This window comes from Hemiscyllium ocellatum, chromosome 18 (genome assembly GCF_020745735.1).
Source record: "Hemiscyllium ocellatum isolate sHemOce1 chromosome 18, sHemOce1.pat.X.cur, whole genome shotgun sequence".
Taxonomy (NCBI): domain Eukaryota; kingdom Metazoa; phylum Chordata; class Chondrichthyes; order Orectolobiformes; family Hemiscylliidae; genus Hemiscyllium; species Hemiscyllium ocellatum.
This window is the reverse complement of record NC_083418.1, coordinates 70,404,806-70,418,868: the sequence shown is the minus strand read 5'-3', so window position 1 is coordinate 70,418,868 and position 14,063 is coordinate 70,404,806. Positions and strand designations below refer to the sequence as shown.

Here is a 14,063-nt window from a genome sequence, read left to right as displayed (position 1 = left end):
TTGAACATTTTATAAAACGGTGGAACTGAAGTTTAGTTTTCCAGGTCTTTCTCATATAACTAAAAAAGATTTCAGAGTTAGTATTGTTATAAGCAAAGAGGTGATTGGACATTACAGCAAGTGGAACTAACAAGGCCAAGCATGTTTTCTGATGGTTTTATGCTTTAATCCTTAGGCGTTTGGATGCAAACCACATCACATCTGTTCCTGAAGACAGCTTTGAGGGTCTAGTTCAACTGCGGCACCTTTGGCTTGATGATAACAGCCTAACTGAAGTTCCCATCTATCAATTAAGCAAACTACCTTCACTACAAGCTCTAACACTGGCGTTGAACAAAATTACACACATACCCAACTTTGCCTTTTCAAATCTCTCCAGTCTAGTTGTACTGTAAGTAGCTTTCTCTGTTATGGCAGTTTTAAAACTAATGTATTTATGTTAGTGCTGGTACAAAAATCAAATATGGTTTTCAAGCAGCAAAGTGTATAATTGCAGTCTTTATGTAGCTTTATAACTTGTTTTAACCCAGTCTCTTTTTGGAAGAACCCTTCATTTTTTTTCTGCAGAATCACTGTTAATAGTCTAGTTTATTGGATGAAAATAGTAAAATACTAAATGCAGAATAGCCTGTACTTTACTTTTTTGACAATAAAATCAATATCTGAAAAGTGGTTAAAGGTTGTAGCACAATCTGAGCTTCAGGTGACATTACTAACTCTTCACACAGCCTTCAAACGCGACTTATAAACAGTAAAATAACAGAAATCTTGCATTGCATCATAACTTTGTACTCCCTCCTCGATTTCTTTCATTCATACAATATATTTGCTTTGATATAATTTTAAGCATCCTGGTTTTTGGTAGTGCTGGAGCTGCTTATGGTGTAGATGTGTGTGTTTCTGCATTGCCCAGTGTAGTAAGCTACTGACCTTGGAGATTTTATTGCACAAATAAACACCTGAAATTTCTTCATTAACCTTCCATTCATCTCCAGGAGCTGTAATCTTGTGTTTATTTATAACAGAGTTTTGTTTTAATAACTTTTAGGTACTGCCATGTGGTGTGGCATAGGTTGCACGTCAGGGAAAAAATATGTGCATTTGCTAAGTAGCCAGGTCTAAAAGCCATTTTTGTTACTATTTAAAAACTGTTTTCCGCATGCATAAATTCCCAGCTGAATAAATTTGAAATGAAGGGCTCTACTCAGGACTCTGCTGCTGATGTCTCTGCACACTAAGGATTGCCGTGGTTCAAGAGGGGCAATTAGATATAGGCAATAAATGCTGGTGTGGGTAACCCAACCCATGTCCTTGGAATGAATTTTTAAAAATCTGTTCTGAAGCTCAAAGATTGGAATAGTCTACACATTCTGGATGGACTTGTTCATTTCTAACAACCTCAGCTGAGAAACTCTGCATGGACCTTAGAAAAGGAACAAACTTATAAACTGGTTGCTTGGCAGTGCGCACATTTATTCTTTGCTGTGTGCACTAATGTCATTTGGTAGGGGCTGATAGGCATTAAAATTCTTTGATGCAAGGTAAGTATCTTGCCCTCAGGGAATTGGTGGAAGTTTATTGCAGTTTATTTTTTAATTACATTTAAACACCTTAATGAATAAAAATCAAGCCCTTAATGAATGTCATCCCATCGAAGTTCTGAATATTTCTAACTTCATATTAATTTTAATTTTTCAATAAGACTGACATCTATAGTAATGGATTGAGACTTTTTGGATAAAGGGTTAATAAGTTTGGTATTAAGATGACATGAATGAAAGTAGACATAACAATACATAAAATAGAAAAGGTTAACATAGAACACAATTTTAAAGCATGACTAAAGGTTAAGAGCTGTGTTGTAAACTGGAAAAAATAAAGTTCCTAAGGCTTATGACGGTTAAGTACTTCAGCTGGAATAATCAATGTGTGGTATTATTTTCAAGATATATTGTTAAAGAGTAGTTGTACATCAGGCACATCAGAGTGTGACAGTAAGTGAGGCAGGCAGGGGGAACCTGAGTTCAGGAGTGGAGGAGCCTCAGCCCTTGACCTTGTCCAACAGGTATGAGATTCTTGCTCCCTGTACGGATGAGGAAAAGGACTCTGGACAGGATGAGCCAGTTGACCACGGCACCATGGTGCAGAAGGCCATTCAAGAGGTTGGAGCAAATAGACAAGTAGTGGTTATAGGGGATTCTATAATTAGGACAGATAGTATCCTTTGCAAGCCGGATCGGGAGTCTCGCATGGTGTGTTGCCTGCCCGGTGCCAGGGTGCGGGACATCTCCGACCGGCTTGAAAGGATATTGGAGCGGGAGGGGGAGGATCCAGTTGTTGTGGTCCACGTTGGTACTAACAACATGGGCAAGACGAGGGTAGAGGACCTGTTTGGGGATTACGAAGCACTAGGAAGGAAATTGAAGTGCAGGTCCTCAAGGGTCATAATCTCTGGATTACTGCCTGAGCCACGTGCCAATTGGCATAGAGATAAGAAAATTAAGGAAGTAAACACGTGGCTAAGGGATTGGTGTGGGAAAGAGGGATTCCACTTCATGGGGCATTGGCATCAGTTTTGGAACAGAGGGGATCTGTACCGTTGGGACGGTCTCCACCTGAACCGATCAGGTACCAATGTTCTAGCGAAGAGGATAAATAGGGTGGTCAATAGGACTTTAAACTTCTGAGTTAAATGGAAAGATAAGCAACAGGATGGCATATGTGCAGGCAGATTTAAACTCGAGACAGACTGGGAATGCAGCAAAGAGGAAGGATAACTTTGGACATCTTATGACTTCCAATATCTCGAATGATAAAGTTAGCATTAAGGCACTTTACCTGAATGCTCGTACCAAGCAGATGAACTAATGGCACAGATCATAGCGAATGATTATGATGTGGTAGGCATCACAGAGACGTGGTTACAGGGGGGTCAGGACTGGCAGTTAAACCTCCAAGGATTTTCAACTTATCGAAAAGACAGGGAGCTGGGCAGAGGGGGTGGGGTTGCCTTGTTAGTTAAGAACAAAATTAAATCTATGGCACTGAATGACATAGCGTCGGATGATGTGGAGTCTGTGTGGGTGGAATTGAGGAACCACAAAGGCAAAAAAACCATAATTGGAGTCGTGTACAGACCTCCTAACAGTGGTCAGGACCAGGGGCGCAACATGTACTGAGAAAAAGAGAAGACATGTCAGAAAGGCAAGGTCACGGTGATCGTGGGAGACTTCAATATGCAGGTGGACTAGATAAATAATGTTGCCAGTGAATCCAAAGAAAGGGAATTCATGGAATGCTTACAGGATGGCTCTTTGGAACAGCTTGTCATGGAGCCCACAAGGGAGCAGGCTATTCTGGACCTCGTGCTTTGTAATGAACCAGACTTTATAAAAGATCTTAAAGTAAGGGAACACTTATGAAGCAGCGATCATAATATGGTAGAGTTCAGTCTGCAGTTTGAAAGAGAGAAGGCAAAATCGGATGTAATGGTGTTACAGTTAAATAAAGTTAATTATGAGGGCATGAGAGAGGATCTGACAAAAATAGACTGGAAGCAGAGCCTAGCGGGGAAGACAGTAGAGCAAAAATGGCAGGAGTTTGTGGGTATAATTGAGGACACTGTACAGAGATTCATCCCCAAGAAAAGAAAGATTATCTGGGGAGGGATTAGACAGCCATGGCTGACAAAAGAAGTCCGGAAATGTATTAAAGAAAAAGAGAGATCCTATAAAGTGGCCACAAGCAGTGGGAAATCAGAAGATTGGGAAGGCTACAAAAACAAACAGAGGATAACAAAGAGAGAGATAAGGAAGGAGAGGATCAAATATGAAGGTAGGCTAGCCAGCGATAATGGAAATGATAGTAAAAGTTTCTTTCAATACATAAGAAACAAACGACAGGCAAAAGTAGACATTGGGCCACTTCAAACTGATGCTGGAAGCCTAGTGATGGGAGATAAGGAAATAGCAGGAGAACTTAACAAGTACTTTGCGTCAGTTTTCACAGTGGAAGACATGAGTAATATCCCAATAATTAAAGGGAGTCAGGGGGCTGAGTTGAGTATGGTTGCCGTTACAAAAGAGAAAGTGCTAGAAAAGCTAAAAGGTCTTAAAATTGATAAATCTCCTGGCCCCCATGGGATACATGCTAGAGTTCTGAGAGAGGTGGCTGAGGAAATAGCGGAGGCATTAGTTGAGATCTTTCAAAAGTCACTGGAGTCAGGGAAAGTCCCGGATGATTGGAAGATCGCTGTTGTAACCCCTTGTTCAAGAAAGGATCAAGACAAAAGATGGAAAATTATAGGCCAATTAGTCTAACCTCGGTTGTTGGTAAAATTCTAGAATCCATCATGAAGGATGAGGTTTCTAAATTCTTGGAAGAGCAGAGTCTGATTAGAACAAGTCAACATGGATTTAGTAGGGGGAGGTCGTGCCTGACAAACCTGTTGGAATTCTTTGAAGAGGTGACAAGTAGGTTAGACCAGGGAAACCCAGTGGATGTGGTCTATCTAGACTTCCAAAAGGCCTTTGATAAGGTGCCACACGGGAGACTGCTGAGCAAGGTGAGGGCCCATGGTGTTCGAGGTGAGCTACTGGTATGGATTGAGGATTGGCTGTCTGACAGAAGGTAGAGAGTTGGGATAAAAGATTCTTTCTCGGAATGGCAGCCGGTGACAAGCGGTGTCCCGCAGGGTTCAGTGTTGGGGCCGCAGCTGTTCACATTATATATTAATGAATTGGATGAAGGGACTGGGGGCATTCTAGCGAAGTTTGCCGATGATATGAAGTTAGGTGGACAGGCAGGTAGCACTGAGGAAGTGGGGAGGCTGCAGAAGGATCTAGACAGTTTGGGAGAGTGGTCCAGGAAATGGCTGGAATTCAACGTGAGCAAATGCGAGGTCTTGCACTTGGCAAAAAGAATAAAAGCATAGACTACTTTCTAAACGGTGAGAAAATTTGTAAAGCCAAAGTACAAAGGATTCTGGGAGTGCTAATCGAGGATTCTCTAAAGGTAAACATGCAGGTTGAGTCCGTGATTAAGAAAGCGAATGCAATATTGTCACTTATCTCAAGAGGGTTGGAATATAAAAGCACTGTTGTGCTACTGAGACTTTATAAAGCTCTGGTTAGGCCCCATTTGGAGTACTGTGTCCAGTTTTGGTCCCCACACCTCAGGAAGGATATATTGGTACTGGAACGTGTCCAGCGGAGATTCACACGGATGATCCCTGGAATGGTTGGTCTAACATACGAGGAACGGCTGAGGATCCTGGGATTGTATTCATTGGAGTTTAGAAGATTAAGGGGAGACTTAATAGAAACTTACAAGATAATACATGGCTTGGAAAGGGTGGATGCTAGGAAATTGTTTCCGTTAGGCGAGGACACTAGGACCTGTGGACACAGCCTTAGAATTAGAGGGGGTCAATTCAGAACAGAAATGCAGAGACATTTCTTCAGCCAGAGAGTGGTGGGCCTGTGGAATTCATTGCCGTAGAGTGCAGTGGAGGCTGAGACGCTAAATGCGGGTAAGTGGAGTTGAAATGCCCATCAGCCATGATTGAATGGCGGAGTGGACTCGATGGGCCGAATGGCCTTACTTCCACTCCTATGCCTTATGGTCTTATCTGCATCTGTATCTACTGCACAGACCAGTCTTCTATTTTTGTGACTTTGCATGTTTGAGCTTAGCCATTGAAGTATGCATACTTCATTAGCCTTACCAATTCTATTATGCGGTATTACATCACATGAATGAAAGAGTTCTAAAATGAGTTTATCCTAGAATTATCTTTAATCTGATGAATATTTTCTACTTCTGTATATATGTACAGCTAATTGTGTGAAGCATCTATGTGGTTTAGTTACTCCATTACAGTACTAACTGTGGCAGGTGTTGTATTTACGACCTTGTCATCCTGTTTCTCTTCAGATGGTTATAAAAATCCCATGTAAATATTGAAAAGCAGTAAGCTGCAGTGTCCTAGCCAGCAATTTTTCTAATATCACAAAGTAAAAATAGAATTGACCTCGATTCCAATTGCTGTTTATGAAATCTTGCCTTTTTGAGTGGCTGAAAGTATTAACTACCTCACCAGATTTTGTGTGTCAAAGCAACTATTGTGCATGTGGATGTTTTAGAAATTGTTTTGGGTTGTGATAAAGTAATTTGTAACGTTTTGTTAATGCGTAACGAATAGTTTCAACGTACCGAAACCTTTTTCCATCTGACACGATCCCTTTCTGCTTTCTTTCTCATCCATTTTTCTCTAGACATCTTCACAATAATAAAATTGATACAGTAGATATACGTTGCTTTGATGGGCTTGATAATCTGGAGACGCTGTAAGTACCTTTTTTTTTCCCTTTTTGTACTTATGACCTATCACTTAAGTCTGAATCATATTAATTAAGTGAGAAATTAAACTGCAGTTGAACTGCCTATACAGTTTAAGCATATTTGAACATATAATCAAATTTTTCTGAAACTAATGTTTTCTTTTTAAATGATATTTGGGATGAATTAACTTGTTACTTAATAATTTTTAGATCTTTTGGTATGACACTGCATGTGCAATTATGGCAGCATTATCTAGGTTTTTAAATTTCATACCATCCCATATCTCCTAAAGAGATTTGCTTACACTTCAGTTATATATTAATGTATATTTTTACTTTTACTTCAATACTCTGAAAAGCAGTTTTGCCTGTCTGATTTTTAAGTGACCATCTTTTCATGTTCTCAATGACACTTACTTCCTGGTTTTCAGTTTGATTTTTTTTGTAAAATCTTTGCAAGTACTAACCCGAGCTTGTAGCTAGTTGTCATTGTGCACAACAGTTGTGGAGGGACTACACTCGTGACTGTACTTGGCCTGTCTGTATACTGTAAATCTAATATACACAATGGATAATGATTTGTATATCGTGGAATAATTATAATTGGTGAAGGTTAAGTTTTGATGCTAGGTCTGTCTTGGTGAAAATTTGTCTGCAAGTGATTTTCTTTGTTAATTATTGTTCCCAAAGCTTGCAAAAGTAAACATTATTACCTGACTGTTTAGCTAATGTATTTATTTGTTAGGGACTTGAATTACAACAATCTGAAGGAGTTTCCTGAAGCTATAAAGTCTCTTCGGAATCTGAAAGAGCTGTGAGTTAAAATTTCTGAATTTATTTTAGTGTTTGAAGCTATTAATTGATCTCAGTGGTCTTCAGTGACAGTTGTTTTCAGTCCTTGGAAAATTACATGTTGAATTAAAGAGTTCAGTGCTTCTGAAGTCCTGAATGCTGCACTTAAGAAGGATTATTTTTAAACTAAAACGTCTTATCTTGAGTGATCTTATCTTGAGTGACCCTTGTTGAAACTGATCTAAGTTATATTAAAGCTGAGAGAATTGTGGTGCACAGATGCTAGTTTTCTTTAGTCCCAGTCTTTCAAATATCTTGTTAGTGCCTAAAAGTTTCTCTGAAAGAAACAGTGGGTCAGGTTGGATAATGCTGCTGTTACCCATTACTTTTTAGCATGGAATATTGACAGAACAAAAATGTACAACTCTAGTTGAATTAGCATTAAGGTTTATAGAGTGACAGCTCAAATCCTTTCTCAATTGAGATGCACTCCCCTTAATAAAAATCTCTTTTATAGTTTGAAAACTAACAAGCAAAACTGATCAATCAGCGGCAGCATTTTTATCTGTCAGACATTTGCAGGTTCAAGACCCATTTCAGCAAGATAAGCATGCAATCTAGTTTGAAACTGTCAAGTAATTTAGAAGGAGCACTGCACTGAGAAATACCACTTTCAAGTGAGGCCTGTTAAGTTGAGGCTAAGCCTGTTCTCAGCTGCATTTAAAGAATCACATTACGCATCACAGAAGAATGGGGGGGTTCTTAAGACCATCATAGCCAAAAGTCAACCAGTGTCACTAAAATAGATGATCGTTATCATCTTTGTGGTTCACTGAACCTTGCTGTACTCAAAGCAGGTACTGTTTTTCAGCTACTTCGAGACATGCCAAGGTTGCGCAAGTTTGTTCTTTACTAAGTTTTGTCCCTTTAGAAATGGTTCTTTCTTGAGAATTTTATTTCCATGTGCCAGAACTTGCTCTTTGTTCTGTTGTCACCAGAAGAGTAAAGAGTCATAGATATGTTGCTGTCCAGCTATAATTGAAAATGTTTATTCTGTCAATATCAATTTTGAGCTGAATTTTTAGGGAATATGCTGTCTATTTCTTATATTAACTTACAGAAATATTTAACAATGCATTGACCTCGCAAGGACTATCAGACCCTTTTTCTAATTGCAGTTCACATGCTAATTATAGAATTATTGGTCACACATATTTGGATTAAAATACGTTCGTTTATAATCATTGCTGAATGTCACCGGAATACAGATTAAGTAAAAATTTAATGTGATCATTTTGTCCATATTAATTTAATCCCATAGCTGTTTAAAATAATTTCTTACATACATTGGTTGCACTACTGCTTTGAGTTCATGCTATTTTAACAAAATAAGACTGTTAGAATATTTGCAATGTAACCAACTTTTAGCATGCTAAATATGAAATCTGTGTGATCATCAGAACAAATCTCCTAACTTGTACTTGAAAGGACCTATTCAGCTTCCTATCACAAGTTTTTTTTTGGTCAGTGCCATGTAAACTATCAGTGATAGATTCATAGAGATGTACAGAATGGAAACATATCCTTTGGTCCAACCCGTCCATGCCGACCAGATATCCCAACCCAATCTAGTCCCACCTGCCAGCACCCGGCCCATATCCCTCCAAGCCCTTGCTATTCATATACCCATCCAAATGCCTTTTAAATGTTGCAATTGTACCAGCGTCCACCACTTCCTCTGACAGCTCATTCCATACACGTAGTACCCTCTGTGTCAAAAAGGTTGCCGCGTAGGTCTCTTTTATATCTTTCCCCTCTCACCCTAAACCTATGCCCTCTAGTTCTGGACTCCCCGAACCCAGGGATAAGACTTTGCCTATTTACCCTATCCGTGCTCATAATTTTGTAAACCTCTATAAGGTCACCTCTCAGCCTCTGATGCTCCAGGGAAAACAGACCCAGCCTGTTCAGCTTCTCCTTATAGCTCCAACCCTGGCAACGTCCTTGTAAATCTTTTCTGAAGCCTTTCAAGTTTCACAACATCTTTCCAATAGGAAGGAAACCGGAATTGCACGCAATATTCCAACAGTGGCCTAACCAATGTCCTGTACAGCTGCAACATGACGTCCCAACTCCTGTACTCAATACTCTGACCAATAAAGGAAAGCATACCAAACACCACCTTCACTATCCTGTCTATTTGCGACTCCACTTTCAAGGAGCTATGAACCTGCACTGCAAGGTTTCTTTGTTCAGCAACACTCCCTAGGACCTTACCATTAAGTGTATAAGTCCTGCTAAACTTTGCTTTCCCAAAATGCAGCATCTCACATATATAAACTCCATCTGCCACTTCTCAGCCTATTGGCCCACCTGGTCAAGCTGTCATCCGAGGTAACCCTCTTCGCTGTCCAGTACACCTCCAATTTTGGTGTCATCTGTAAACTTACTAACTGTACCTCTTATGCTTGCATCCAAATCATTTATGTAAATGACAAAAAGTAGAGGACCCAGCACTGATCCTTATGGCACTCCACTGGTCACAGGCCTCCAGTCTGAAAAACAACCCTCCACCACCAACCCTCTTCTACCTTTGAGCCAGTTCTGTATCAAATGGCTAGTTCTCCCTGTATTCCATGAGATCTAACCCTGCTAATCAGTCTCCCATGTCAAACACCTTACTGAAGTCCATATAGACCACATCTTCTGCTCTGCCCTCATCAATCCTCTTTGTTACTTCAAAAAACTTAATCAAGTTTGTGAGACATGATTTCCCACACACAAAGCCATGTTGACTATCTCTAATCAGTCCTTGCCTTTCCAAAACATGTACATCCTGTCCCTCAGGATTCTCTCCAACAACAGGCTCACTGGTCTTTAGTCCCCTGGCTTGTCTTTACCACCCTTCTTAAACAGTGGCACCACGTTTGCCAACCTCCAGTCTTCCGGCACCTCACCTATGATTATGGCTGATACAAGTATCTCAGCAAGAGGCCCAGCAATCACTTGTCTAGCTTCCTACGGAGTTCTCGGGTACACCTGATGAGGTCCTGGGGATTTTTCCACCTTTACCCGTTTCAAGACATCCAACACTTCATCCTCTGTAATCTGGACATTTTGCAAGATGTCACCATCTATTTCCCTACAGTCTATATCTTCCATATCCTTTTCCACAGTAAATACTGATGCAAAATATTCACTTAGTATCTCCCCCATTTTCTGCGGCTCCACACAAAGGCCGCCTTGCTGATCTTTGAGGGGACTATTCTCTCCCTTTTGTCCATAATATATTTGTAAAACCCTTTTGGATTCTCCTTAATTCTATTTGCCAAAGCTATCTCATGTCCCCTTTTTTCCCTCCTGATTTCCCTCTTGAGTATACTCCTACTTCCTTTATACTCTTCTAAGGATTCACTCGATCTATCCTGTCTATACCTGACGTGTGCTTCCTCTTTTTTTCTTAACCAAACCCTCAATTTCTTTTGTCATCCAGCATTCCCTATACCTACCAACCTTTCCTTTCACCCTGACAGAAATATACTTTCTCTGGATTCTTGTTATCTCATTTCTGAAGGCTTCCCATTTTCCAGCCGTACCTTTTACCTGCGAACATCTGCCTCCAATCACCTTTCGAAAGTTCTTGCCTAATACCGTCAAAATTGGCCTTTCTCCAATTTAGATCAAATCATGGTTAGAAAACTACACGAGAAGATTAAGAAAACCGATCAGTGAGCTGCAAAATAAACTGACAAATTCAAAACTGATATCAGAAATCCACACAAAGATCATTTAGTGTAGTAAGAAGAGTAATCAATAACAATGGGTTGCATAAAGTTTTGGAAATAACAAAAAAAAATGCAGTAATTAGAGAAATGTGCCTTTGGACACTTTAAGCACATTCAGTGGTTCTAGGGAAAGTTGTACTCAAAATTGCAACTACTGTATTGCAATGTGATTTATTCCTGCTGAGAACTGGTCACTACATCTTTTAGGACTACATGGCCCACATCTCACATTTTTATGAAGGCTAACATAAGTATCACAACATTATAGTTGCAGACCATCAAATATCTTGCCACTTTACTTCTACAACCACCATCCACATTTCCACTCAAGCTCTTGTGCATATGACTGAATGCAAAATCTGTCATAAATCAGTGCAAACAGGCAATATTTAAAGCAACTTCTAAACAAATAATTTGCTTTAATATTCTTTGAAGTATTTATGTAAACAGAAACATTGTCAAGTTAATCATCGTGCACTTGTCAGGACAGATGCAAGAATGCCAAATTTCAAAGGGAGCAACAATTTATACAAGAGGAGAAAAGGGTTGAAAAGTTAACTTTGATCGGAGTGTTGTCATAGCAAATGCAGCGGGAGAACCTTTGTGTCCTATGTTTTTGTTTATCTCAAAAAGAGGTGCAATGCCTGGATGAGATAACTTGGCTTGCCAAGAACTGGTACCTGTGCATGAATGTATTGAGCTTATAGCAAGTGCAAATGAGCCATATTGCAATCCTGACTCATAAAATTGAGATTCTGTTGAACAACTTAAACAAACCTAAGAGTGTGCTAAGCATTACATTTACAACCAATTTAAGGTTTGACCAAAAGCGCAGCAGGTCAGGCAGCATCCAAGGAGCAGGAAAATTGACATTTCGGGATTCCTGAAGAAGGGCTCATGTCCAAAACGTCGATTCTCCTGCTCCTTGGATGCTGCCTGACCTGTTGCGCTTTTCCAGCAACACATTTTCAGCTCTGATCTCCAGCATCTGCAGTCCTCACTTTCTCCTATAAGGTTTGACCAATCCAATTTTTGTGACTGAAAATTCCCTCGTACCTCTGACAGACTGAAAAGAAGTGTTTGAACTATGAAAATAACAGTTTGGTGAAAACCAAATTAGTCTACATTGTTATCTGACAATTCTGCTGTTTTTCTTAATGATTCATGGGATGTGGGTGTTGATGGCTGGGCCAATATTTATTGCCTATCCCTGGTAGATCATAGATAAATTACAGAGCAGAAAGAAGCCATACAGCCTACTGTGAATGCACTGATTGAACAAAGTAGTAATCCACAGGTTCCTTTTCAATGAGTTGAAGCTTTCTGCCCCAACTGCCAAACTAGACAGCAAATTTCAGACACCCACCATCCTCCAGATGAAACATTTTTTTCTCATGTCCTCTAATCCTTCTAACAATCGCCACAAATCTGTGTCCCCTGGACATTGACATTTTTGCTAGGGGAAATAGGTCTTCACTGTCTACTCTATCCAAGCCCCTCATTGTTTTATACACCTCAAGTGACCCTCAGTTTTCTCCATTCTGAGGAATAAGAACCCTAACTTATCCAATTTTCAAGCCCTGGCAATATTCCTGGAAATCTTCTCTGTACTTTGTTTAGAGTAATGATGTCCTTTCTGTAATGTGATGACCAGAATTGTGCATAAAACTCCAGTTGTGGCTTAAACAGTGTCTTCTGTAGCTCCAGCATTGCATTTCTGCTCTTGTATTCAACACCTAATCCGATTGAGGAAAGTATTCCCTGTGTCGTCTTTACCACCTGACATGTTACGTTCAGATTTACTTCAGGATTGCCCTTAAACCTTTAATACAGGTTTGTCTGATAAATGATGGCCTAAAACATCAAACCAAAATGTAGAGTTAAAAACAGATCGTATTACCGAATTAAACAAAATTGTCAGTTTATGGTTCACTTTACCTGTCAAACAAAAGCGAGAGAAAACTGTTTGTCCAAATTATGAAATGCAATCAGCTAGAAATTGGAGACTGTCAAATATTTGGCATAGCATTTTGTTTTGACTTTAATGAGCTTAAAACTGATCGGTGTTTTGCTTCTTTGTGCAGTGGTTTCCATAGTAACAACATTGCAATAATTCCAGATAAAGCTTTCAGTGGGAATCCTTTGCTTCGGACTGTGTAAGTAGAATTCTCCCCATGGAGTAACTTCCATTTATGTTTTTGGTTCATGCTCTTATCCTGATGGTTAACTGACCTTTGTCTTATGTTTCAGACATCTGTATGATAACCCAATCTCTTCTGTAGGGATTTCGGCTTTTCAAAACTTGTCTGAACTCCAATCTCTGTAAGTACAAAATTGAGTATATTGATGTCAAATATGGACATGATCTATGAAGGACTAGTAGTCTCTCAATGATGGCTTGAAAGGTGAGGGATTTTTTAAAAAGAAAGGGAGGGAAATAGCATCTTAGAAAAGGAATTTCAGAGATTAGAACTTGGGAGTTGAAAGACTGTGACTGATGATGCAAAAAAAGTATTTGGATACAAAAGCAAAGGAGTAAAGAATGTGGGCAGAAATGTCAAGTGTGGAAGAACGTGCAAATACCCTGTACAGCCTTGACCATCTTATCAATGGCTATCATGCATTTTTTCAGTTTCATGGCACCTTTTAAAATCTAATCATTGGACTAGATTTCAGATACTTAGCAGAAGTAGTGCAGCTCAAGACAATCTTCTCCTCACCAGACATCCATATAGTTATGGGTCGTTGCATTGCAGTGAGTAGTGGGAATCTTTGATCTCCCATGCCTCATCTTCTGGAAATCTGAGATTGCCTGTTATTACTGTATCAAAGGAAGATCTGTAAACTGAGCACAGTCTGAAGTTTAGGCATTTGGCATTTCTCATCATTTTAACTCATTTGCTAACTCTGAAGTTGCTAAGCTTACAGTTTGGGGCAGCATGGTGACTCATTGGTTAGCACTGCTGCCTCAGCACCAGGACCCGGGTTCAAATCCAGCCTCGGGCAACTGTCTGCGTGGAGTTTGCACATTCTCTCCCTACCTGCATGGGTTTCCTCTGGGTGCCCTGGTTTCCTCCCACAATCCAAGATGTGCAGCTTAGGTGAATTGGCCGTGCTAAATTGTCCATAGTATTCAGGGGTGTGT

At 39.9% G+C, this 14,063-nt stretch overlaps 1 protein-coding gene across 1 annotated transcript in view; it reads left to right on the top strand.

The window, feature by feature from the left end:
• lgr4 (leucine-rich repeat containing G protein-coupled receptor 4) overlaps nt 1-14,063 on the top strand; it is a 140,793-nt gene that overhangs the window by 95,884 nt on the left and 30,846 nt on the right. The window contains exons 5-9 of the mRNA XM_060839090.1: nt 176-391; nt 6,276-6,347; nt 7,087-7,155; nt 13,003-13,074; nt 13,169-13,240. Coding sequence (XP_060695073.1) covers nt 176-391; nt 6,276-6,347; nt 7,087-7,155; nt 13,003-13,074; nt 13,169-13,240 — 501 coding nt within the window. The remainder of the gene's footprint in view (nt 1-175; nt 392-6,275; nt 6,348-7,086; nt 7,156-13,002; nt 13,075-13,168; nt 13,241-14,063) is intronic.